Genomic DNA, 27768 nt, shown 5'->3' with positions numbered 1-27768 from the left:
GTGTGTGAAGTTTTAAACTGCCATTTTGATCTGCCAAAATAAAGCTTTTGTCAGGCCCAAACCTTCCTTTTTAATACACATAAGTCACCCGTAGGGTAAGCCCTAAACAGCCCATAAGGCAGGGTGTAGTATATTTAAAAAGTTGGCCATGTATTTTAAACTTTTACGTGTCCTGTGAGTGAAAAACTCTTAAATTCATTTTCATTACTGAAAGGCCTACTGCTCCCATAGGATAACATTGGGTTATCTTACTACATTTAACGGATTTAACTTTCACTTAGGCGAATGTGGGAATATCTAGTTTGGTGTCTAAAGAACTGTGATTTAAACCACTATTTAATAGTAAAGTTAGATTTTAGGTCACAATTCAAAAAATTCAACTTTTAGAAAATTGGCATTTTCTTGTCCAACAATTTGATGCATAAAGCCTGTATCCTGGGTCATATGACAAGATTTAGCTGGTCTTAGTATATTTATCACGGACAGTGAGACAAAGAGGAAAAGGTGTTGGTACGATGGGCCATCTCTGACTTCAAAACATCTCAGGACCTGTGCAACACTCGGAAGGAGTGCTGTGCTGCTCTACTGTAAGGACTGCTACTTTGCTGCCCTGTTGTCTGTGTGAGAGGGAGTGGACCTGCATCTTGAACCCAGGATCGACAGAGTGACTTCAATGGATAGTTGGCTGTCCTCCTAATCAGAGCCTCAGGGACATAATAGGCTCCAACCACCTTGAACCCAGCACCTGGACTCTGTCTGCTATGAGTCTTGCCCCCCAGGTGGTGCCCCCCCCCTTAGTCCTGGACCCTTGGAAGTGAGTCTTAAGGTGCTCTGCCAGCCCAGTTGTGGTCCCAGCAAAATCGACACAATGTGACGCATTGCAGCCTCTCATAGGAACTTCCACACCGTGACGCATCCCCGGTGCAGGACCTTGCATCACAGCTAGGAATGGCATCAAATTCCGCTCTGCCTGCCGAGTTCGCAGAGTTCAGCAACAAAAACTAACTCTGGCAACCGCCAGCAGAGTGGAGTTTACCAGTGCGCTCACCCGGCCCTAACCACCGGCTCCTGAAACGAACTGAAAAAAAGGCTGACATGCAGGGAAAGGTGCTCCCACCGCAGAGCCTTTCACTATCCTCTTGTTTGCTTCGCCATGGTGGAGGGCACACAGTAGTCCAAGTAGGAGACTGCAGAGCTGCTGGACAAGCCTCATCTTGCGTGCCTTTATTGACCTGTCTTGCCTGGCGCCCCTCTCTATTGCCTTGGTACGTTCTGTCAGTGGTGCTGCTCCACTCTCAAGAAGTAGGGCCATGCTTTCCTAGACTCCTCACCTTCTCCCGGACCCAGCGAGTGGCCGTAGCGCCGGGAGCAGGAGGCTGCTGTGGCAGGACACCCTGCGGATCTTGGGGGTAGGAAAATCTTATTACTGCCATTTTGAAGGCACGGTACTGTGGTATAAGAGTATGTTGTGCATAGTAGGACACAATGTTGTGATTGAGTTTTAGTTCCTAAGCGGCAGGAGGCTACGTGTGGATCGGTTACACTTTACACAAAAGTAACTTAGCACAATACAGCAAGGCACAAGACACCACGAGCCACATTGTGACACAATCCTGCGTTGTTCCTCTCCTGCAGCACCTTCCATCTGCAAGTGAAACTATCCTCTCTCCCACTGCCTGTCCCAAGCCTGGCTGCTAAGGGTTAAACGAAGCTTGTGTATTGTTGCAAGAGGCAATCTTAGAGTGGATTCTTTCATATACAGCAGCTGTACGTGACTCTGTTTGCGTGCATTGTTGTTAGTGGAAGATGATAATATTCGTGTATAATAAAATGGGTATTTACAGCTCCTGAAGTAAACCACCCCATCCCTGCTCCCTTCTATTCTAGACAATGTGTCGGATTCTGTTATTATATCTTGCATTAAGACAAGAATTGCCAATTAAAACGTAATCAGCATAGAGTGCACAAGGCGTCTGGCCAAGAAAACATTGAAATGCAGTCTACCCTGGTTTCACAGTGAACAAACACTTTCCGCTCAGTGTGCCTATGCAGGGGAAGAACAGACAACGTATACTTTTATCAGTAAAACTGATGCGATGTCTGTAATCGCAGTACGCTACCATACCATGCATACTCCATGTTTCCTCACTGCACTCTACTCTGCATCACTCCATGCCACTGCACGCTACTCTGCATCGCTCTACACTACGCCACTCCACTATGTGTCACTGCATTCTTATCTGCAGCACTCTATTCTACGTCTCTCTACTCTACACCACTGTACTCTATGCCAGTGCACTCTACCTCACACTACTCTACACACTACTCTACTATGCACGATTGAACTCTTCACCACTGCACTCTACACCACTCTATGATATACCACCCTACTCTGCAACAGTGCACTCTATGGTAGTGCACTCTGTGTCAATGTGCTCTACTCTGTACCATTCCACTATACGCTCTGTACTACATTACACCACTGCACTCTGTGTCAATGCACTCTACACCACTTTTCTCTGCACCACTGCACTCTATGCCAATCTACTCTGCACCACTGCACTCTACGCAACTATACTCTACGCCACTGCACTCTATGCCATTGGGCTCCACGCCACTCTACTATACACCAGTGCACTCTACGACAGTATACTCTGCAACAATACACTCTCTGCCACTCTACTATGTCACTCTACGCCACTGCACTCTATGCTACTGAACTCTATGCCATTCTACTCTGCGTCACACCACACTAAGCCGATCCACTCTAATATACTCTATGCCACTTAACTCTACTTGGAAGCAATCTCCTCTATGCCACTACAGTACATGCCGCTCTATTCTACTCTGCACCCCTCCACTCTATGCCACGGCACTCTACACCACTCTATTCTACACCGCTGCACTCTACGCCACTGCACTCTATACCAATGTACACTACACCACTTTACTCAAAACCAATACATGCCATGCTACTGCACTGTATGCCAATCTACTTAGCACCACTACACTGTACACCACTATACTCTGCTCTATGCTACACTGCTCTACACCTTTGCACTCTATGTCACTTTAATCTGCACCATTCTACACCACAGTACTCTACACCAATGCCCTCTATGCCACGCTGCACCACAACACTCTACGACATTCTACTCTGTAGCGCTGAACTCTATGCCACTCTACTCTACGCCACTTTTTTTCTATGCCACTGCACTCTACTCTGCACCACTCTATGCCACTCTAATCTACTATGCACCACTGCAATCTGACACTGCACTCTACACCTCTTTCCTCTACTGTGCAACACGCTACTCTATGACTGTGTGTTCTACCTCACTCTACTATTCATGACTGCATTCTTCACCACTGCACTCTACACCACGCCACTGTACGCCAAAGCACTCCATGCCACTACTCTATACCACTCCATTCTAGCCTGCACCACTCTACACCACTTCACTCTACTCTGAAACAATCTTTTCTATGTCATTGCACTCTACGCCACTCCAAGCTAAGCTACTCTAAACCACTGCACTCTACACCACTTTCCTCAAAACCAGTGCACCCTACGCCACTACATATACACCAACTACTTTGCTCCACTGCACTTTACGCCACTATACTCTAGAACAATCTACTCTATGCCACTACACTCGGCGTCAATGCATGCTATGTCACTCTACAACATTTCACTCTACATCACTGCACTCTACCCACTCTATTCTGTTCTGCACCAGTGTATATACTCTATATCACCGCTCTCTACAACACTCTACTCTGTACCACTCCACGCCCCTAAACTCTACTCTGCACCACTCTACTCTATGCCATTCTACACCGCTGCATTCCATGCCACTCCACTCTACGCCACTGCACTCTACACCAATATACTCCTCTTCGCTCTACCCTGACCCACTCCACTCTATGCAACTTCACTCTACGCTGCTATAATCTGTGGTGCACTGCTCTACCCTATGCCACTGCACTCTATGTTACTGCACTCTACACCAATGCACTCTACACCATTTTAACCAAAACCAATGCACTCCATCTACTCTGCATGTTTACGCCACTTCACTCTGGGCCACTGTACTCTACCATACTTCACTCTACGACACTCCACTTCATGAAACTCCACTCAATGAGGAGCTACTCCATTAAACTCTGCTCCACTGACTCTTGACTCCATCCTATGCCATTCCACTCTACATCAATCAACTCCACTCTATGCCATTCTGCCACATTACTCCACTCTGCGCAACTCCCTCTATGCCATTCCATGCCCCACTCTATTCTATGACACACTACTCCACTCTATGCCACTCCTCTCTATGACACTTAATGTCACTCCACTCAGCTCTATAACACTCTACTCCACTCTGTCTCTCCACTCTATGACAATCTACTCCACTCTACGTTACAACACTCTAGGCAACACCCGGTAGGCCACTCCATGACATTCTATGCCACTCTACTCTATGGCACTCTACTCAACTCTGAAACTGTACTCCAGCCTTTGCCACTCAATTCTATGCCCTTCCACTCTATGACACTGTACAAGACTATATGCTACTCCATGACACTCCACTTTACTCCTCTCCATGACACTCAACTCTACTTTGCGCGACTCATAACACTACACTCCACTCTACTACACTCCACTCCACGCCACTCTCCTTTACTCCACTAACCTTTAATCATGCTAAATAGCAGCCACTCTGGTGTACAACATTGCTAAACATATTGGCAAAACCAACAGCTCTTGCAAACCCAAGACTTATTGGCTTTGTTAATGCTTGTTCTAAATTGGTGTGGGATTTTTCTTGTGTTGTGTTTTCACTTTACTACTGTTTTTGTGATGCATTAAAACTTTACACTTTGCCTGTAAGTTAAGCCTGACTGCTTTTGTGCCAAGCTACCAAAGGGTTAAGCTCGGGTTAATTAGGGGTTTGCTTGTGTTTCACCCTGACAAGAATTGTGGTTGCTGCTCCAGTAGGATTTCACCCCCTCAAAAAGTAACCCAATTTCCTACAGCAACATACTGCTAAAACCATTGGCAAAGTCAATAGCTCCGAAAGGTAAGACCTGCTGTCTTTCCCAATGCTTGTTCTTTCAAAGGAGCGCTAAAGTTAAAGCACAAAAACAGACAAGCCTGGCGCGCAGACCAGCCCCAAAGCCACACATTCTAGAAAGCTAGATTTTTTAATACAACCAAAAATGTTGCAGTAGTCTGTCCTTCAGTTCTTTAACTTTTAGCTAACAGGCTAAAATCAGTACAAAGCAATATCAATGCCTAAGCAAGCATTGTAAAAGCCAATATATCTGGCATTGGAACGCTGGTTAATTGTTTATTTTGATTTGATTGCAAGCATATGCCACTTAAAAAAGAAAATTCCACCATTGTCTAAACTTGGCGGCCATATGTATAAAATAACAATATTACATTGGAAAAAAAAATAACCATTGGGTAGGATTTTAGTACAAGGGTATGCGTTCTTCCTAGTAAGCAGATGTACTTAGAACAGGAAACCTTTTTCAGTTTTAATGCAAATAACACAGGCAAATATGATTCTTTTGGCGCAAACAAAAGGTGGTCCTGACGTAAATAATTGTAACCTGAAGATAAAGATTAAGGGGCATATTTATAGGCACCCCTTGCCACCAGTACGTCACTTTTTGTGACGTACTGGTGCCGCATGTTACTACTCCATATTTACAAGGACAGGAAAAGCCACCCTTCGTGGCTTTTCCTGTCCTTGTAAATATGGCCCATTTACACGCAGCACTTTGGGTGAAAGGGGCGTTCCATGGGTGTAGCTGTGGGTGTTCCCACGCAACACCTATGGAACAAGACACATTTCCAGATTTACGAGGAATCGTAAATCTGGAAATGCGTCTGAATGCTACGCCATTCTAGGGGTGGCGTAGGGAGGCGCAATGAAGAGAAATGTTTTCCTTTTTCCTCGTTTTTTCCTCTTTCAATGCATGCTGCATTCTACAGCAGGCATTGAAAGAGGAAAATGCCTGTAGTGATTTTTGTGTGCAGGAAGGTGTCCCTTCCTGCACAAAAACAATCTCCCCATGACACAGGCATCCTTGCACCATGGTGCAAGGGTGTCTGTGCTAGCGCATGGCAACAGTTTGTGCGCCAGCGCAGGGGAGAGAACAGGAATGCGACATATTATTGTCAATATGTGGCATTCCTGTGCTTCGGAAGTGCAGCAGCGTGGTGCAGCCAAAGGGCTTGCGTTGCCACGCTGCGGCACTACCTTGTAAATCTGTCCCTAAATGTGCATGGACGTGTAATTACTCGCCATGTGCTGTATAATTTTGCCATTAGCTTGTGGCAATCGTCTTCCTGCTCATTGACGCTATTAAAAGCAATAAATTGTGCAACCCCAAATATTTTGGTCCAGTTTCTGCCTGCAAACTTTTTCGCCAATAGAGACAATCATTACAGACGAAAAATGTGCCATAAAGCTGCAGACCGTGTATCCAGTGACGGCTTTAGTGTGATGTGACCGGTGTGCTGCGCCCGGTAGCCAACGTCATTGGGGTGCCCTCTGCATGACAGGCTGACCAAGATAAGAGCAGACTATAGAGATCTTTGTGTGCAGGGCATTTTTCAGGGGATATTTACAAGGGCATGATAACACCCGCCTCAAAGCTGGAATACATGTGGAGAAAAGAATGATTTTCCACAAACCTTTCCATCTCTGTGTATGTTGCACCATACAGCTCACATACTAAGTGGTAACGTGTTAAACTGTGTCAATTCATAGAAATAGAAATAGAAATCTAAGTTTGACATCACACAAACACCCTGCCACCATGGTGTAGCACTGTGTGCTTTTGTGCAAAGTCAGCGTACGGTACGGTCTGCACTACATGAGACAGCAACAGCACCATATTTTAGTAGATAATATGCTGTTGTGACCTCTCCTTTTCGGAAAACACACCCACTGTGGTTACTGAACATCGTAAAAACCTATCTGCCACTTCATTGGTCCAGACTAAAAATTCTCTAACATATAATATATACAGGTATGGGTGGCATGTGATTCCTACACCTTGTGGTCCTCATTGTCTTAAGTAACATTTTCTATACATTGATTTACACACTTCTATGACTCATTGTCTCTGTATAATATGTTTGTGACTTAAAGCGCTCTGACAACCTACATTTGGATGAAAAGCGTTAGAAAATTAATAAATGCGGGAGAGGGGCTAAGGAGAGATGAGGGTCACCACTGGAGGGTGGCAGGGTGGGAATTCGTGAAAAAGGAGGTCAAAGACTGATGCACCAGGCGCCACCAACGCCAACACTGGCCCCAGGCGCGGCCTTAGGCATGTGCAAGCTGTGCACCTGCACAGGGCCACAAAACCCCAGGGGCCACCACACCAATATATATCCTTAATATATTTATCCTCTGAGGATGGATACATATTTGTGTGGCGGCCCCTGGCAGGGATTTGGCGGCCTCCGGCTCAGTTCCACTTTTAAACACCCTGACTGCCCCCTCTTTACTGGCCTCCGCACTCTGCCCCACCCGGACCCCCTCTTCCGGGGCCCCCTACCTACGCTCCCTGCCCAGGGCCACCATGACCCTAGAGCCGCCCCTGCTGGCCCTGCGTTTATCAACGTAACAAAGCTGCAGGAAAGTGTACAGGCCGCCCATTGGTGGTGTCAGACAGGTGCGGATTGGCACTGCGGGCACTCGGGCATGGGTCGAAGGGCCGGTGTCTCAGTGCCCTCTGTGGGCCGATTTTTTCCCCCTTTCCCAGTCCACAGAGAGCACAGACAGGGAGAAGAAAGCTGCTTTGCTGTGACAGCCGTTCAGCGATGATCAGCTGTGGCCTCTCATTGACCCCCTGTCCTGCCAAGCAATCATGCTGATGGTGGGCTGGGGAGGAGTGATTGTGTGCCAGAACCGGCCTCCGAGGGTGCCAGGTGTTGCTCGGGCCTATGAGCCATTTTCACCACGGCCCCCCTGGGGCCCACGCAGCCCAGACAGAGTGCTTGCATTTGTCCTCGCCCACAGCCTTCTCGTTCAGGGCATAATGAGCGCGGAAGAATGGGTCTCACTATGGGAGCCAGTGTGATGTGGGGAACTTGGATCATCTTCACCTTCGCCTGCCACACCCCCATGAAAGGCCCAGAAGCAGTGTTTTTGCTTTAGCCCCTCTCCTGCCACACCATTGCCCTGAGGCACTGAAGTGCTTGGTAGGGCTGAGTAATTTACAACTAGCTGGGGTCTTGCTGTTTTTCAGGTGCTCCTGCGCTGGAGGGCTGGGGAATAATTTTGTAATAGAAAGGGGCCTCGCTGTTTTCAGGTGCTCCGGTGCTGGAGGGCTGGGGAATCATTTTTTAAGAGAAAGGGGCCTCACTGTTTTCAGGTGCTCCTGCGCTGGAGGGCTGGGGAACCATTTTGTAATAGAAAGGGGCCTCGCTGTTTTCAGGTGCTCAACTTGTAGGACATTGTCACCTTGGCCCTGTGTCCTTCCCAAGAACTATATCCTCTCACTTACATTTCTTGTGTGTTTCATGAAAGGGCACAACCGCGAATGTGGGCCATGCCCCGCAAATGTGGACCACGCCCGTAAATGTGGGCCACACCTGCAAATGTGGGCCATGCCCGCAAATATGGCCCACGCCCCGCAAATGTGGGCCACTTTTTTCGTCAGTGACCAGGCTAAATTGTGATTTCAATCCGACCCTGGTGTCAGATTCTAACTTTCGAGGTTTAGGGTGCAGTTTGCACTTCTTCTTGAAGACTACGTCCAATTTCCTGCATTTCAAAAGCAGCTTAAAATTTTTTTGTTATGATTTTAAGGCATTTTTATATATAACGGGTTGGTTGGGTGACTGTCCTTCCCCACTGTCAAATTGTAGGGTTTGTGGTATGAGGCGGTGCTTGCCCGTTTTAGTGGACACAACTTCAACTTACTGCAAACACAAAACTATTGTCAAGGCCTTATTGTGATGATTCTTTGTCATGTTGCATATTCCAAACAAAATTGTTATTACTGATCATGCGTGTAGCTGAACAAATCAGATACATTTTTTTTATTTTTGAACCACATCTGGGTGGGCGACGGTTCCCATGTATATTTTGAAGCGGTATACTACTCTCCAGGAGCATGCACAATTCTAGACTCGTGAGCTCTACTTTGCGGAATTCTTTACTGATGTCACCGGTGACGTTATTATTGAAAAAATGATGCGACAATGTGTATGTTTTCACTACTAGCTTATATTGCATCAGGCAGTACAAACACCCAGATATATAACATACGTGTATCAAACCCCAAACGTTTGCTTGCTTGAGTTGTTGAACTTGTAACTGTGTGTTAACCTCAGTGTTACTCTTCAATGAAAAAGGTCAGATGATGCATCTATGAATGGTACTTTCATAGTGCGAGCAGAGCTCTAAAGCTACACATTACCATACAAGTGCTTAGGATGAGAAGCGACCCTGTAATCGAGTCCAGACCACTGTCACATCAGTAAAATGGCTCCTAAACACTCAGTTTGTCACTGGCACAACTTCTGTTAGTTTGATTAATGCAGAGTAAAATGAAGTTGTTTTTCACCTGAATCTATACAGTCTTGCAATGGAGCTTATTCATCTAAGATTACATTGATTACTGATATCCCAGAAATGTAGCCCAATGATAGTGTTATGTTTCACTTTGGAAAACGGCTATTGTATTGCCTTAAAGCTAGTGGATGTGAACATAATTGTGGCAGAGTTCTGTAAGCATGTCACTTACATCTTACTTACATAAGTTTAATAACTAATTATCAACAACTAGCAATATTTATCGCTAAATGAGCTTTGCGATATTTTTGTTATCGCCGCGCATTGCTAGATTTTATCGCAGAGATAACGTGCTATTAGCAACGTTTATCTCAAATGCGATAAAATATCCGGCGATATCGGCTCAATGCGTTAATATCGCTGGAAATCCAGCGATATTGAAGCATTAACGCGAATAGGAGCTTAACCTGAATATCCAACTCCCATTGGATATACAGGTTAAGAAGTGGTCTGAGCAGGCGTTAGTTTTTGGCGATATTCGCGCTTAGCGTGAATTTTTTTATCGCTGTGCCTGCATTGATAATAGGCGATAGCGATGTTAGCAACAGGTTGGGTACGCCCAGTTTGCATGTCATTAGTGATAAATATCGCTGACATTCAAAGCGGGCCCCAATCGGCTCGCTATCGCTTATAAACTGTCGCTAACTGCTGTTAGTGACAGCTTGCTAATAGGGCGATTAAATTATCACCGCTTTAGCGGGAAAAAGCCCTGCTAAAGCGGCTATAAGGCCCTTGATAATATGCCCCTTATTTTGGACATTCGGGCAACTGTAACTAGAAAATGGTTCCGCAGATGATTATCAAATGTCCTACATAAAAAGAGCCTGATGAAAATGTTTCAGAGTGTTGGCCAAGAAATGGGCAAATAGAAAGTTAATGTGCAATGAATCCCCAATTTAAGTTATGTGTACTAATGTCAACATTTTGCAAGGGTATGTTGAAAGAAGGATCTTCAGAAAAGATGTTTTGTTCATAAAACCTAAGACACACATTGCACCCTGCGTTCCTATCAACGTGCTGTTAGGTTGTGATCGTTCACCAGCTGGGATACTCCAAGCTTTTTCTAGCTGGGCTTTAACCTCAGTCCCTTCCATACATTTGTATCTTGAATTATTTGATAGGATTGCATTTTGTAATTATATATACACCAGTGAATGCATTACCACACTTGTGGACTAAGGAGTATTCAGGATATTTAAGAGTCTATCAAAGCTTTCTTGCAATTAAACCATGTTGCCCCTGTTGCACTGGAGAAGTTGCCCTTCCTTGAATTCATTAGAATGATGAGCAGGTGAAAAACGCTCTTTCTATACTGAAAATATTTTAGATTTTTAAAGATGGCCTCATTCAGCGTAAAATGGCGCGGTATATTTTGTGAGCGGCGTGCGACTGGTAACGCAGAGTATTTTGTGGAAGAGGTTGGAAGATGAGCACTGCATCAGTTTTTAAGCCAGATTGTTTCTCAACATTGCTCGTGGGTAGTATTCAACTACCAAAGGGAGATAAACAGAATTATAATGTCCAATGATAACACTGATGATTCAGGATGTAATGCTTCTTCATTGGGCGGTTCCTGGCAGTAAATAACATGTATTGTTTCTATTATCCATCCCTCTGAAAACACAGCGTGGTTCCCTGATACTTTTTGTTTTTTCATGTTTTAGCAACCCTTGATCGGCCCCTTTTCACCCTCTCTTCTCTCTGCAGGTTCGTGGATGGCATTGAGACAGATAACTGCTCGCTGCCTGGTCAGAAGTTTGAATTCAACATGAAGCAGCTGAGCCAAGACAACTCACCGGCATCTGCAAACACAGGTACAAGGGCATCAATGCATCAGAATGATCACATTGCCATTGATATTATGCTTCGTAACGCCTCAACTGAGCTGAATCTCATGGTGGGGATCAGTGGCGGCTGGTGACATTTGAAAGTGGTAGGGCGTAAAATTATTGTCGTATTGCACTGTGACGAGCGGGCCCGAACAACCTACGGAGGGTTCGGGGGATTCTACCCTGAGAAAGTTTTGAAAAAGGAGTGGGAAAATGATGCATTTTCAAGCAAATTTGAGAAAGCAGGAAGGTTAAAAAAGCAATTGTGAAAGTGCAGTCATTACATCAATAAAGAGATGTTATATAACAACATAGGTAGCTATATAAAACTGCAAAAAAAGTTCCCTACTGTCCCATTCAAAGCACAATAGTGCTGGAGTGCCACACTTCCTCATTGAAAGCACAGGGCCGCTTGAGTGTGATACTGTCCCATTCAACACACAGTAGCACTGGAATGCCCTAGAGTCCCAATCAAAGTCCACTCGCACCAGAGCTCTCAACTGTTCCATTCAAAGCACATTAGCCATGGAGAGCCCTACTGTCCCACTGAAAGTACAGTCGAACTGATGAGAAACGCCTTACTTTCTAATTCAAATCATAGTAGCACTGGAAAATTCAACTCATACTCAAATCATTATAACCCTGGAGTTCCCTTCTGCCCTATTTGAAGCACAGTTGCACTGGAGTCCTCTACTGTTCAATTCATATACAGCAGCCCTAGAGTGTCCTACTGTCTCCTTCAAAATGCATTAGCTCTGGGGTACCCTACTGTTCCACCAAAAGTAGAATTGCACTGGTGAGGATTGCCCTACTGTCCCGTTCAAAGCAAAGTGGCACTGGAGTGCCTAAGTGCCCCACTGAAAATACAAAAGCACAAATGAAAAATGCCCTTCTGCCCCATGCAAAGCTCTTCAGTGCTGGGAAGCCCTTCAGTTCTTTTCAAAGCACAGTAACGCAGGCGTGCACTAACTTCCCATTCAAAGCCCAGTATCACTTATTGCATTGTGCCATTCAAAGCATTGTGCTGAAGTGGTCTACTGTCCCATTCAAAGCCGAGTGTAGGGAATGCATTCCTCCCCTATCCACCCATCGACATTGCATGGTCCCTTATGTCTGAAGCATCCAGATTTGTGACCAAAATTGTACACCTATATGTAGTCATGTGTGTCCGAACAGCCAACCTCACTCCCTAAATACACAACCTCCTGGTTTTGCACAATTGCGAAAGGTGCACTAAACACACATCTCACTCAACAAGGATGCCATAAGTGGCATCACAACTAGGCATCTCTTTGGTATGCATTAGTTACATTCTGCAGCCTTCATGAATACTTTCCATGGCCGGTGCCTACAACTCACAATCAAGGGAACATTTGGCCGGCGTACAGCCTAATGAGATGTGGCCAGTCAGGTGCATGACAGCCATTGCATCTGAGTCACCTGATAATTCCAAGATCCTGCTCCCACACCCTTGCGTGACATCTGAATGGTCTTCAGGAATCCAGATCTGGGGCTGGGCATGTGGTTGATATGGGCTTGGCTCTGTCTCGGATCTCCTTGTTAATTTGTTGGCTCGTCTACCCCTGGCTTTAACATCTTGGTGTGTGGTGTGAAAAGAGAGGGGGCTTCCATGGTGGTGACAGAAATAGGTGCACCTGTTTGCATAACATTTAACATGGCCGATACACAAACACGTATAATTATTCTACATACGAGTCTGTGTTCTGGGTATTTGGTGTTTATTCATTAAGTTGTTTTACGTGCCGCCTCTAGAATGCTTTCATGATGCTATAAATGAACACAGATGCAAAGAACATGGATTGAATACAAAATACACAGTCGCATCAAACAGTCATTGCATTGTGCCTCCACAGTGTCCCTACAGAGAAAGGCTGTGAGCCTACATCCGGGGAATAGAGAGCTTGATGCATGTGAACCCATCAGCAGATTAAGCATTACACAACATTTGTGTGAGATTACAGAAAATACTGCCAAATTTACGCAGATTCCTACTGCACTATAGAAGTAACATAAGAGGCGCCTCTCGGGCAGGTCTTATATATAGCTTGTTTATCAGTTTGGGGGATGGTACTCGAAAAATGCTCCATGTAGCAACGCATTTCATTGGATGCAGGTCTGGTGTTCCTTAGATCATCATTATTACCCTGTATACATTTCAACGTGCACACACCATCATTTCTTCATTGCGTTTTTCGTTTTTTCACAGTCTTCAGAAAAATCACTTTCCCCTTTTGTGCTTATTTACTTCTGCTTTAATTCATGTGGTAGCATTGAGGTGACTTTTCGAAATTGTCGGGTGTCGATATTTTGTTTTGTAATGTCTCTCATTCCCTTCATTATGCAATTTGCTATTTCTCTTGTCTGCAGTGCTCTGACTGTAATTGTAGTCAAGTGGTATTTAACTGCAATTTAGGCTTTAATCTGCTCCCCATACAAATGGCCATTGTTCTCTTTTCCCATTGTTAACATTGTATATCATTGTACGGAAAGAATAAACTGTGTTGGTCAGTTCATGCTTTGCGCTAGTTGTTTATTTCTGCAGAGTAACCATTCTGCACAGTGTTGCCTCCCCACTGGCTATTCACTGCCTGATGCAGTTATAGCTCCTGCTTTTCTATGGACCCTTTCTATCTCTATGTGAAAGAGGTTCACTTACTGCAGATATCACACATTCCGTGAGTGGGACCCACCAATACAGTCCTGTGGAAGTTCTAGGTTTTCATTTGGACCATTTAGAAACCACTCAGGAAGGCAGTCCCTCACTGGGCCCCAGAGCATACCCAGAAGGAAGGATACCAGCATCTATTTACTCAGTACCTATTCCATAGATTCACTTGTTCTGTTGCAATTTGCTCCTGGTCGAAAGGTGTTGATCTACAGAGGTATTCAATATCAACAGGAGAGGAAGGGCATGAGTAGACACTCCTGTACCCGGGTCAAATATATATAAACAACAAAGGAGTGACTGTGATGCAATGAAAATAAATAATAAAACTAGTGAAAGTTAAATGTTAGCACCGCTGTGTGATGCACGTGTGATCAATACTCACACACGTGCATACACATAGCGGGACAATCTCAAACTCCCTATATGAGCCCAATGAGTTATCTTCAGTAGAAGAAAGTCAGGGGGCTTGCTGGTCACCCGATGTTAGGAGGAGGGAAAAGAACCTTACTTGTTTGAAGGACCCTCACTCACCACTAGTTGGTGACATGCTTCATCATTGGGTCCCCGCTGGGGTGACCGAATGTCTCCCCAGCGTGCTACGACGCCTGGTTACAGCGGAGCAGGATGTGGTGAGTGCAACAGTGCCCAAATTAGGAGGTAACTAAACGTGAATGTGCAAATGTGTTCAATATTAAAAAATGCGAAGGTTGTGCCTTTACAAAAATCTTTAATAATGGCCAGCCTGCATTGATTTAAAACAAAGTGAGCGGACTCCTCAGGTTCTTAGTTAAGGAACCGGAATCCTAATCAAAAACAAAGGTTGGTCGACATGTTTCTGCTGTTAGGTTGCGTTTAGCTCAGCATTCTTCAGCACCTACAAAAAAGTCCTCCAGTGGTGTGCGCGCCTTAAGGCGTACCCTCCCGAGAGGCTCTAAATGTGAAAAATATATACAGTGAAAATTATCCGGATACTTTCCGTAATTTGCCCACTACACAATTTGGTAGGGATATGAAAAAAACTTCCTAGGGGACATGGTAACGCCCCTTCGGAGAGGACAGCGTGGGATTCCTTCACGCGGCATTAGTTTAAACGACCGCGGCTCCCCTCAGTGCACCTACTCAGTCGGCAGCTGTCTTCCGGGAGAGGTAAACAGCTTGACATTTGGCTTAAACAAAAAGAACAAAGGAGATACCGGAGGGGACCTTGAGTGTCTTACAAATCCATTTGTTATTTTAAGAGAAAAACAATATGGAATTACTATGTCTGTTACGAAGTTAGTTAGTGACTCAAATGATCTATGTATTCGAGGATCCTATAAAAAGAAAGTCCATGGAATCCAAATAGATTTCCAGCAATCAAACAGCAAAAGTGTATGTGGGGTGAGGTTCCGTGACGGTTCCGTGACGATTTGAACCCGTGTTTTCAAGTTTGTCGGAAATACATAATATTGGTATCAGCGAACCGCAAATGATCCATTTAGTATATCCTGGTGTTTTCGCTACGCTACGAGCAAGAGCACTCCTTTTATAAACACATTTCTGATCTACCCACGGCATCCATCTTAGATCATGGCCGCCATTTTGTGTTTTCTTGCCCTCACATACGCAATAACCTCTGATCACTTCATTTCGATTAAGAACACGTAACCTTAGCCGGAGATTCACCTCTTTCATGACACGTGCACCTTAAACCAGATCACGCTGTAGCTGCATGACTCGACAAAGGCTGCCTCCTCTGCCCGAGGCCAGTCCTGCCAAACTGGTCTTCGTGTCCATTGTCCTGATCATGATTAGGCGGCCGAAGCCGGTAGCCTTGCCCATTTACAACCCACAAACATCCCTTATCCCACTTTTCTATCTTCCACACCTGGCTCTGTTTCTTTCTTTCTGAATCTTTATTAGGGGGAGGTAACGAACTTTACGATGAGGCGGTCCAGGTCCTGAATGCAATATTGACAGGGAATTGTGACAAACTAGTGGGAACCCCTCTCTTCGCAATGTTTTACCTCAGATATTATCGACGGTTCCTGTGTAACGCCAAATATTTATTGTTTTAGACACAAAGGTTTTGGGAATGTATTACATGTAAAGAATTTGCCCCTAGCTTAAAATTCAGTATATAAGGAGCAACCCTCTTTGTACAAATCGAACAGGCTCCTAGTTACTGCCCGTGTGTAGTATCTGTGACTTCTGTGTCCCTGCAGTAATAAACCTTTGGTCTTTGACGCCACCATCGAGAAGCCCGTGTTTCTGTTCATTTGTGCACCAAGGCAGGTGGAACTCCGGGGTCTTTGGGTGTTGTTCCCTGACACCTCTGGACGGAACCAAAAAGTCCAGAACTCCAGGGGGTTATTGAAAGCCCAGTAACACCTTTAGCTAACTTCAAATAGGGGGACTGTGGCTCCGCATACTGCCTAACCTTCTTAATCAAGTGCTAAATAAAATATGGTGATGTGCGATCTGTTCACCTTCTATGCCCAATCTGGGAGAAGCCTATGCAATGTAAGTCAAGGCAAACCAATATTATTCTGAACTGAGGGATGGAATGAAGTGTAAGTATGTAATTCAGATATATTGTTGCTATAAGAAAGGTGTTAATGGACAACGTGCCCAGAAGAAAACGTTTGGCTATGAGCTCCTCTAACATACCAACACCTATTACGTACCAGAGGGATGTGCAAAAATTGTGCACCCATTACATCAATACCATTCCCTGCTACACTTGAAGACTCCATTTATATAATGCTCGTCAAGGAACAAACAAATGAGCTACAGAGTTCGTTCGGTAATATGAGGAGGTCCTTTCACTTAACTGGTTCATATCCTAGTTTACCAACTTTTGGTTTTTCAAACCGCATTTACATAACACCTTGTTTTGCCAGGATACAGGTATGCACGAATACATCATATTTTCTTCTTCTTCTCTTCCTTGACCAACAGCCAGTGTGAGCACCCCATGTTTATGGATTCCCAGGTTTAATGAAGCACCTTAAGAACTGTTGATTAGCAGTGTGAACGTGGGTGGCTATAGGTCAATTTCAGAGAAGCATGTGTCATATTCTCCTAAGAAAAGGTCTCCTCCAGGGCAGGGTTTTGGGGGTCCCTGTGGTTGGTGAGGGGGAGTCTTGGGCCTCCAAAGATCTAGATCCTGAAGAAGACCCGAAATAGTTTTCAATGGTAAAGAAGAAAATCCACCAAATATGAAGATGCACAGAAATTGTAATCAAAAGGGAGCCCCACTCTGATATTCCATGTAGCAGACCTACAAGTGAGAGAGATGAATGAAAAAGAGAGAGCGATTGGATCCTGTTTTACATCTGACAAACAGAAAACATGGAGCTGTATTACAGTATGTGCCCTGGGGGCCACAACAGCCATTTATGTACACGTTTTGCACTCCTGGTGCGCTTTGGTATTACAGAAGGGGGCATATGTGCTTTTGCAGCTCTTTCTGCAACACAGATTGTGCCAGTGCTAAATATGCATTAGCCCAAGAAGGGTGGGACCCCTTTTAAATGAGGGAATCTGTTGTGGTTACACCCTCGTTGTATTACAGATGCAGCTTTGGAGGCCAACAGCCCACTGCCAAGGCTGAAGTCTCAAATATGTTATAACCAGCTCCACCTTGGAACTTACTAAGAGAATCTCCAATATCTGGGCATCCATCCTTAGGTGATTCCATCCTTAGGTCGATTCCATCCTTAGGTCGATTCCATCCTTAGGTCGATGAATCTTTGCTACAGTCTTTGAATAAAGCACAACCCTAATACATTTCTCTGTCATCAAGAGATTCTTCTGTATTTTGTCTTTTTATTCAGTTTAGTCAGAGAAATCTGTTTACAGAAATATCAAGAAAAATTGCTTACTAGTATTAAAAAAACATAACAGCTTGTCCCATACAGGAATTAATCCTCACCTTAATCTAAACCTATTATAGCCGGAAGCCATAAAGAGTTGCTTTAAAAAAGAGCAAGTAAACATTTGGAGAATCAGGTTAATAGCCATAAAATGTTGAACTCCCCATCAAGAGTAGTTCTAGAAATTCAGCCGAGTTCCCAGACAGCTGCAGTGGCAACCGTTAAAACAGGTAGAAGGAAATAATCACAGCAGTAGCTATGATCAGCATAGAGGAGGTTTTCAAAAAGACATCAGAATAACACAAAATCACAGTTAGCAGCAGCTCGCAGCAATTCAGGCAAGAGTAGCAATGAAGCACTAGAGCGCATGGCAGGGGAAAGATGTGCATAGAATGTATCAAATGCCTCAACTCTAGCTAGGAACACGTACTATACAGAAAGCATAAAAAATATGTTGAAAAACAGTGCTTAAGCCCTTACATGCTCATGACGGAGCCGCTACGTCATGAGCCGCGGTTGCGCTGTGCTCATGACGGAGCGGTTTCGTCATGGCCCTGCCGCCGCGCCTGCGCGGTGCGTTCTATTGAGCGGGCGGGGCCATGACGGAACCGCTCCGTCATGAGCACAGCGCAACCGTGGCTCGTGGTGGAGCGGCTCCGTCACGAGCATGCGAGCTCCGCTCTACGCCCCCTACCCCCCAGCGCTGCGGCGGAATTGCCGCCGCTGCGAAGGGGTTAAATAATTCCGAGCCAATGATAACGGAACTTCTGACTCTCCGTCGTCTTCTCTCTCAATTCCCCTGGTAAATGTCCATGTCGACATGATGCTATTTGAATACAGCTACAGCAGATTACAAAAAGATACATCTAAGAAGGTTCTCATGAGAACCTTTACAAACCTTCTGTTAGCTGATCAGTGTCCCATCGTGTAACAATGGACAGCTCTATGAAATAAAAGATTAATATCCAACGTGTCCTGGATAGATCATGAAATTCAAATCTATAGCAAGTATTTTATTCTTCCATATACTTGATCTTTATAAGCAAGTGGCAGAGGGATCTATCTAAAATAGATATGGTGTGAGGAAAGAAAGAAATACATTTTGCAGTAAAAAGCACAATTTATGAAGATGTTAAGTTCTGCAGTTCAATAATGTAAAATCAGCATTTACAAGAAGGCATTTATTTTAATAAACAAAAAATAAAGAAAAAATAGAGTCTTGGCAGTGAAAAATGGAAATTGGAGCTCCCTGCAGAAATAAGCAGTGTTTTTCTTTTTGCACGTTTATAAAGGCACATTTTCTCTAACCCCAATATTGACACACATTTCCTTAGTTAATGTTAAGTCACATTTCTACATTGTTATGAGGCAAATATACATTAATATTTCCAACTTCTGTACCATCAAGAGGTACCCATACTGTGAGGCATATTTACAGTAAAATGTCGGAGCGCATTGCTGCGTCAAATTTGGCAGCACCGCGCTCTAACATTTTCAAAGCGCAGTGTTGGGCTGTATTCACAAGAATAATGGCCCCCCCCTGTGTTTCTCCTAGCGCTTGAGCAAATAAAAGCTGCCTAGTGCCAGTGCAGGCACCCTGCCGCCATGTTGCAAGGGTGGCTGAGCTACAGGGACAATTCTTTATGTGCAGGAAGGGACATGTTCTGCACATAATAATGGCGATTTGCACCTTTTGTGTATGCTGCAGAACACAGCGCACAAGGAAAAAGTAAAAAACTAGAAGAAATGTATCATTTCTCCTTATTGTGCCTTTCTAATTCCTGGTATAACATGACGTTAGTGTTGCCTTGTAAATCTAGGACAGCGTCAATAAGCAATGGTTGTTGCAGTGACACCCACAGCAACACCAATTGCATGCCACTTTGCCACGGATGACTACGACGGAAACGGGCATATTTACAAAGTGGCTTTAAACCACTCAAAGTGGCTTAGTGCCATCTTGCAAATATGGAAAATGTGCTGCGCCACTGGAGTCTCAATAAAGGTGACACTTTGATGGCGGTGAGGGCTTGTAAATATGCACCTGTGTGCTGCTTTGAAGGGGGAGAAGGTGTCTCAGGGATCCCTCTTTTCTCTAGGATTGGAAGTACTGCTTACAATAGTAATCACCAGAGCCCTTAAGACTCAGGGGCCTAGCAACACCCTGTTCCTTGTGTGACCAGGTAGTATCATGGCTGGGAGTAGTTGGGACACAAACACAGCTGGAACCTCACAGCTGGAACCTCACAGCTGCCCTCCACACCCAGCGCCCAGCAGCCGATCAAAGACAGAAAGATACACAAGCTACTTCGAGATACGCAGAGCTTTGAATGTGATGTTGCTTTTCTCAAGCTCTTTATCTGCATAATATATGCACTGTATTTTACCGGCATCTGTACAATGCTTTCTATACACCTTACGATTACTAAAGTGGTTTTATGTAAGTCTAGGTGCATTTTTGTAGGTAGGCAAATTATGTGGACCCGAGTGTGCAGGTAAACCGATCATAATTGTTTTAATAGCCCACAGTACAGCTGTATCTTTTGGCAAAAATAGCACACGGATCGCTGCAACAAAAACATTAACACCTAGCTCAAAAAATGCAAATTTGTGACTTACACTTCCGTGCTATTCTCTGCAACAGTTATATTAACACTCGGATGTTATGATGATTGAGACCACTGACAGACAGTGCACACTGATCTCTCCAGCGACTCTCCAGCGACTGTATTATCACGTTTGTTATCTTGCTGGTAATATCGCATGAAGCTTGCTGAATACAAATAATTATTTGCAGCAAGTGCCTTAACCCTTTGCTGAAAATGCTTTAAGTTATGCAGTTTGTTTCAGATCATTCAAGTTAGTCGGAACAGCTTTCTTTTCCTATTTGCCCTAGTAGCCAATTTCTTTGAGAGTACATCTTGTAACTATAAGGCACAGCCTATCTGTCGAGGACTCATGAACCCCCCCTCATGACCTCACCACTTTTCACACTAGCCCCAATGAATGGGTTCCGGAGATCATATGTTTCTATTTCCAGGACTGCACCTTAAGATTAGGAAAGTGCACCCTATTAGGGTGAATACTCTGCCCCCAGGGCAGTTCCAAACTTGTGTTGCCCTGCGGACAGCACATTCAAGTGAGCTGCAGACTTTGTGCACCTCTTAAAGGCATGTTTGCCTCTGTGCCGAACTGCCAAGCCATGTCTTCCCATGAGGCACAGGCTCAGACTGATTTGCATATGGCCATGTCTGAACTAGGGTGGCGGAGTGAGCTAAAGAATGATGATGGATTAAATCCAGATTCGTTGACTGGGGGTGAGTGCTTGCAATGTTCAACACTCTGTCCATCATCCCCTTTGGTTTTGCTGTATTATGGATGTGGGTGCTCAGAGGCAAACATGCCTTTAAGAGGTGCACAAAGTCTGCAGCTCACTTGAAATCCAGATCCGTTCACTGGGGGTAAGTGCTTGCAATGTTCTGCCCAGACATGGGTCCCTTGCTCACTTTCAGCGGCGGCTGCTCTATAGGGGCATTTGGGCGCCGCCCCCCTGCTTTCTCGCAGTGCGAGAAGGCAGAAACATAAATGGTAATAACTACCATTTGTTTCTGCCTTCTCGCACTGCGAGAAAGCTGAAGTTCCTGGTTGGGAGTGGGCGGTGTTTCTCGAGGGCAGGGGGTAGTGGCTTGCCCAGTGTTGTTCATACTGACTGTTTGGGCGGCCTCAGGCCGCCCAAACAGTCAGTATGAACAACACTGGGCAAGCCACTCCCCCTTCCCCTCGAGAAACACCGCCCACTCTCCCTGTTCTCTATGTATGCTGTAGCATACATAGAGAAAATGACCCAGGTGGGGCGCGGCCTCACCAATTACAATGCTGCCATTGCAGCGTTGTGATTGGTGGAGGGGAGCAAGGCTGCCTGCAGCCTTCCTGGTGACGAGCGCTGCAGAATTCAAAAAGCAGGACGGTGGGAGTCAGGAGTCTCGGGACTTGAGGAAAAACGGGACGGTAAGTTTAACTTTTTTTTTACATATATTTTTTCCCTTAAACCTCTCCCGCCTCCCCCCCATCCTCTCCGCGGCGCGACAACCTCATTTCCAGCCCCCCCACCCGCCCGTAATGCCCGCCTTGACTGCTCACTTGCACTAGAAAGCAAATAAATCTGGCGCCAAATTATCCTTACTAGATGCATTGTGTGATCGTCGGCAAATGAACGTTCTAGCCCTGTTCCGTTAGCAGCAGACAACGAGGGATGCTTAGAAATGGATAATGTTGGTGCAACCTAGCTCAGACAGTGGGGCGCCTCTGCAGAAGAAAGACACGTGGATCCCAGAGGCTTTTGCCATTTTTACCTCTAAGTGACTCACAGATCTCGGCACTATGTGCTTTTACTCACTAGCTTCTTTTAAGGGATTCCAGACATAATCCTGCTGGAAGCTGTCAGATACGTCCAGTGGGTGACAAACTGCTGGGAGGTTTCAACAGCCTTGAGTTACTAAGCATGGCGGCTCACTGAATGTATGTGAATTAGTGCTGTGTGCTTTGAAAGGGTGTGTGCATGGGAATGTGCTAGCAAATGATGGGTGTATGTGTGCGCGCTTGTGAATGGATGGGTGTGAGTGCACATGTAGATGGGTGGGAGTGACTATGTGTGTGTGGGTGCTTGTGAGGGATGGGAGGAAGGGAGTGTGCTTGTGCGTGCCCGCCCCACTACTCGTCGACATTTCGAGCCGCCACTGCTCACTTTGCCACTGGATTTAAGCTAGTCTGGCTGATGATGGCTGATTAGCCAGAAACCAGTCCCAAGATGCTTGTTTCCGGTCCAAGGAAGCCATGGCTTGGCAGTTCGGGCTGGACTGTTCCCATGAGGCACAGGCTCAGACAGATTTGCATATGGTCATGTCTGAACTGGGGTGGCGGAGTGAGCTAAAGAATGATGATGATTAAACCCAGATCAGTTGACTGGGGGTGAGTGCTTGCAATGTTCAACACTCCGTCCATCATCCCCTTTGGTTTTGCTACATCCATAATACAGCATGTGCGTAGAAGCAAAGTGGTTCCCCCATTTGCCTGGCACTACGCCCCCATCCAAATGCGAGAATGCCCTTTATTGATAACTCCTCCACAAAAATCTCTAGCAAGAAACTGTCATCAGTACAGCAAGACAGCAGCATAACAAAAGCGGGCCCATAATAAAAACAAAAATAGAAGCTAGTTTAAACATGCTTCACATGTCTTATCCACATTGCCATGAAGATCCAGGTAAAATACCACAATCTGGCTTGTGTAGGTTTGTATATTCTGAACACCTCTGGGTACTTGCTAATGTCCAGGTTTCTACAAAGAGGAGCACATAGATTGATGAGGGCCTGAGCATTTCCAAACTATAGAGTTTTGCAAAAACCATGACAAGACTAAACAAAAATTGCCGGAAGGCTGATGACCAACACAAGACCTTTTGGTGTTGCCAATGCTTGTTCTGCTTTTGAGCTCACTCACACCCTTCATGTATTTATTTGTGCATATATTTTAAAGTTCCTAAAATGTAATTTACATATATTCGTATTATAATAATACTTTTGTTATAGGTTGATAGTATATCAATGGTTGTGTACTATACAACACCCCACTCAACAACTCAAATAGCACGAAACTCCAACATCGAGACACACACACCCCAACTCCTCGGATACTGTGGATCCGAGAAGGCGTCACCTCCTCAGTTACTTCCATCAGACGCATCATCGCCAGCCAGGGAGTGCACTGAGCCCTCCTCCCAGGTCGCACGCGCCCGAATTGGTAAAAACTTCTGGCCACACACAGCCAACATCAACCATTATAGACACATACATCCAAATCTATGCACAAATTAACCAAACCACACGACTGAAGATCTAACACAAACAATCACTGGCCTATGACAGGATCCTGAAGACCAGGAAGTGAAGGTACACACACTGCAACAGCACAAAGATGCAAAGCTCTGAATTATTATAGCTACAGTTAATATAGAAAAAAATCTCTGTAACATGTCATAACAAAGTTCAGGTGTTTCCGCACTCATTGCACGAAGGAACTGAGACCCTCTCTCCTTTTGTTCCGCAGGTGAAAATGCAGAGACCAGGAAAAGCATCGCGAGGCTGAATCAAGAGGTAAGCACCTTCGTTTTTTTCTCAGAGCCTATGAGCGCGGATAAATGTTCTGTTTATGTGGATTTTTCTTCAGCAATGTGTGGATCGCCGCATGTCACAGACCTATGAAATAGCCTGAGGATAATAACTTGCCTTCGGCTTGCCTAGGCACGACTCAATACTGCCTTTAGATACGTTCCTCTCCCTCCCTGTTGTTACTCAGTTGGGTTCCAGTGATCTGTGCTCATATCCTCCTTGTTGTCCTACACTGCCTGCTGCTCCATCATCACTGGTTCTCAACGTGGCTCCATCCACGTGCACGAATCCAGGACAAAGCTTCCCTGCTGGTCCACATAGTGAATGGAGTCAGTAAATTGAGATCTTAGGCTAGAGCACCCTCTGCTGTTCATTGAGGGGTGCTGTGCAGTCGTCAGTCTGCTTCTTGGGAAAGACCAGAGATGAAAATTTACATCGAAAAAGTGTGTACTGCACACTAAAGCGTACTCTGAATTTCATTAAGTAGCTCAAATATGTTTATCTCGACAAATTAAAAAAAAGATGTAGCTTAAGCCTTGTTTTATTTCAGACAGTTGGACTACAGCCTATTGAAGGACGAGAAGCGCATGTAGTTCGACAGTAGTCGTATCCATCCATTCAATGCAGGTTTTTTGGAGTTTATTTTTTATTGAATGATTGATACTTTATTCGATATTGTCATATCATAAAAGTACATTAGTTCATAAAAACATTGGAGCTAAAAATGCACATTTCATGTTAGTTTATTTTTTATAGAGCTCGAACTCGACCCGAAGGTATCAGAGTGCTTTACATGAGCACCGGTTGCATTGCAGACAGACACATTCATTTCTAGGTATTAAGTGATTTTCCCAGAATCACAGGATGTTTGAGACAACCGCCACTTGAACTTGGTTCCCCAGCTTCAAAGTCGGCCAACCCACCTGTTAAGCCACACCAGCTCCCCTCCACTAATCAACCCACATTATATTATACATCTTAAAGCACCGCAATTCGTGCTTCCTCCTTTTGTGTTTGCTGCTGGAAGGCACTTGCTAATCTGCATTACCCCCTTGTCCCTTTACTTCGTCATAGCACTTATTAGACGCTCCTGCCCCAACCTTGAGAGCTTCGTCCCTTTGCAAGATTTAATAACGCTATGTATCAATCAATCAATATAAATCTTTATTCAATTATGCATCATAATCATAAAAGATAGAAACATAAAAGCCACATAAATAAATACCTTAAAAACATTAAGATATTCAGTCCACCGTATTTCGATCCTATCGCCCGTTCTATAGACATTAGGTACAGTTAGAGCAAACTAGGCCAGCCTATCATTGGAATTGTTATAAGTTAGGCACACATTATTTTATTCCACTATGAGGCTCCTTTTAAATAGGTGGTGACCGCCAACATCACCACATGATCAGGTAATAACTGTAAAAGTAAAAAGGCAGGTTGAAATTAAATAAAACCCCTCAATTTGAAAAAATGGTAATAAATACTTCATATGCAAAGAATCATAACATTTAGAGAATAAGACCAAGTGTATTAGGGTTTGGGGCAAACAAACCGTCACTAGGACAGGTTAACGCTCTGTGTAAATTGGTAGATTTTATTTAAACATTTTTTACTAATGAAAAGGCTCCCCCATCCGTGTTGCGTTAAAAATCCATAATGGTTCTTCTGGGCTTCCTGTCTCCTGCTATCATTCAATTAATAAATCAGGGATATATAGAGGGCGGCAAACAACTCGTGAGGGTCTTATGACACTGGAGTAGCTATTGCTTCGTGGTGTGTGTTAATTCGAATAGCCAGGTCTTGAGTCCTTTCCTGAATACCCAGAGCGATGGGGAGGTCCTGAGGTGCAGGGGGAGGTCATTCCAAGCTTTGGCCGCTGGGTGTGAGATGGAGTGCCCTCTGCTGTTGCTTCGTGGATCAGGGGGGGTCTGCGAGGAAGAGGGAGTCAGAACATGGGTATCTGGTTGGTTGGTGGAAGGTCATGCGTTTATTGATGTATGGTGTTCCTTCATTGCACAGGGCTTTATATGCACAAGTCTGAACTGGCATCTCTTCTGGATCGGGAACCAGTGTAGCTTCTTGAGGTGCAATGAGATGTGATGTGGGTCTGTCTGGGGAGGTCGAGGATGAGTCTAGCAGCTGAGTTTTGTATTGTCTAGTGTCTCTTCAGGAGGCGTGCAGTGATTCCTGCATAGTGTGCTTTCCCATAGTCCAGCCTGTTGGTGACGAGGGCCTGCATGACGGTCCTTCTGGTGTTGACTGGTAACCACACGAAGATCTTGCGGAGCATGCACCGAGTGTAGAAGCAGACGGATGAGACTGTGTTTACCTGTATCTTCATAGATAGCTTGCTGTCTAAGAGGATGCCAGGATGCCTTGTGTAGTAGGCATGGTCTTTCGAGCCAAACGATGGGCTGAGTTGAGCCGGCCACCACGCGTGGTTCCATGGTGATGTGTTGTTTCCAAATATGAGTACTTCCGTCTTGTCCGTGTTCAGCTTGAGCCAGTTGTCCTTCATACAGTCGGCAACGTTCATCATACACCTGTGGAAGTTGGCTCTGCTGGTTGAGGGGTCTTCGGACAGCGAGAGGATGAGCTGGGTGGTGTCAGCATAGGAGAAGATGTTGAGTTTGTGCAATCTTATGATCATCAGTCTAGGGGGCATGTACGTGATGAAGAGGGTAGGGTTTAGGGGCGATCCTTGGGAAATGCCACAGATGACCATCTTGGGTTCCCAAGTGACTAGTGGGAGACGGATTCTCTGGTTTGTTTTGGTGAGGTATGAGGTTTTCCATTTGATGGTATCTCCCTGGATTCCGATGTGGTGGAGTCTGTTGATCAAGATGTGATGGGAGACAGTGTTGGAGGCGGCTGATTGGTCCAGGAGAAAGTTGTCATCGGTGCCTGGGATCAATGCTGTCTCAGTGCTGTGGTTGTGCTACACGCGGTGCTTTAAGCTGCTAGTTATCCTGAGTCCGGTAGCCCGGTAGGGCTGATTCAGATTATTTATTCTGCTTCTCCTACTATAAAATCCTTCCAGGGCTCGGTGTTGCTGGTCGCCTCCACTCAGTGGCTGCGCTTGAGCTGCACCCATATCTCAGACAGTTGGTGGTCTTGCTTTGATATCCCATTGCCCAGCATTGAATCTTGGAGACAATATTTACGGGCTACTGTGCCATTAATTGTTCTGTTCCACACCTATACAGATATAGAACTATTTGAGCTTGCCACCCCTCCTCTCCTGATGTTTTTGTTGTTCCCATCAGAAATGCTTACTGTGCGGAGAACACGCTTTCTCCTCCCTTGCTACTATGACGTGGAACAATTTTATTTAGCACTCTTTGAGCAAAGAATACTTTTTATACCTTCCACAAACTACTGTAGACGTGCTTTTCCTCCGCCAGAGCTGTTTTATAGTCTCTTGTGGCAAGTTCAGGTTGTTTTCTAGCAACAGGACAGCCTTTGGGGTTACAGTTCATCTGAAAACAAATCTATAGCCTCCTACTCCTTGATGTGAGAGTAACTGTTCTATCTCACTAAGAATTTCACCGGCACCAGCAGGGGGGTAAGTGGCTCTCCTGTGATCTTGTTGGACTAGGACAACTCAAAGGCTGC

At 45.0% G+C, this 27768-nt stretch overlaps 1 protein-coding gene across 1 annotated transcript in view; it reads left to right on the top strand.

The window, feature by feature from the left end:
* LOC147730710 (voltage-gated delayed rectifier potassium channel KCNH8-like) overlaps positions 1 to 27768 on the top strand; it is a 1657143-nt gene that overhangs the window by 1591993 nt on the left and 37382 nt on the right. Inside the window, exons 13-14 of the mRNA XM_086955502.1 lie at positions 11313 to 11419; positions 24086 to 24132. Coding sequence (XP_086811628.1) covers positions 11313 to 11419; positions 24086 to 24132 — 154 coding nt within the window. The remainder of the gene's footprint in view (positions 1 to 11312; positions 11420 to 24085; positions 24133 to 27768) is intronic.

Source organism: Lissotriton vulgaris, chromosome 2_1 (genome assembly GCF_964263255.1).
Source record: "Lissotriton vulgaris chromosome 2_1, aLisVul1.2, whole genome shotgun sequence".
Lineage (NCBI taxonomy): Eukaryota > Metazoa > Chordata > Amphibia > Caudata > Salamandridae > Lissotriton > Lissotriton vulgaris.
Note: the sequence above shows the minus strand (reverse complement) of the source record. Positions and strands in the feature narration are given on the sequence as shown.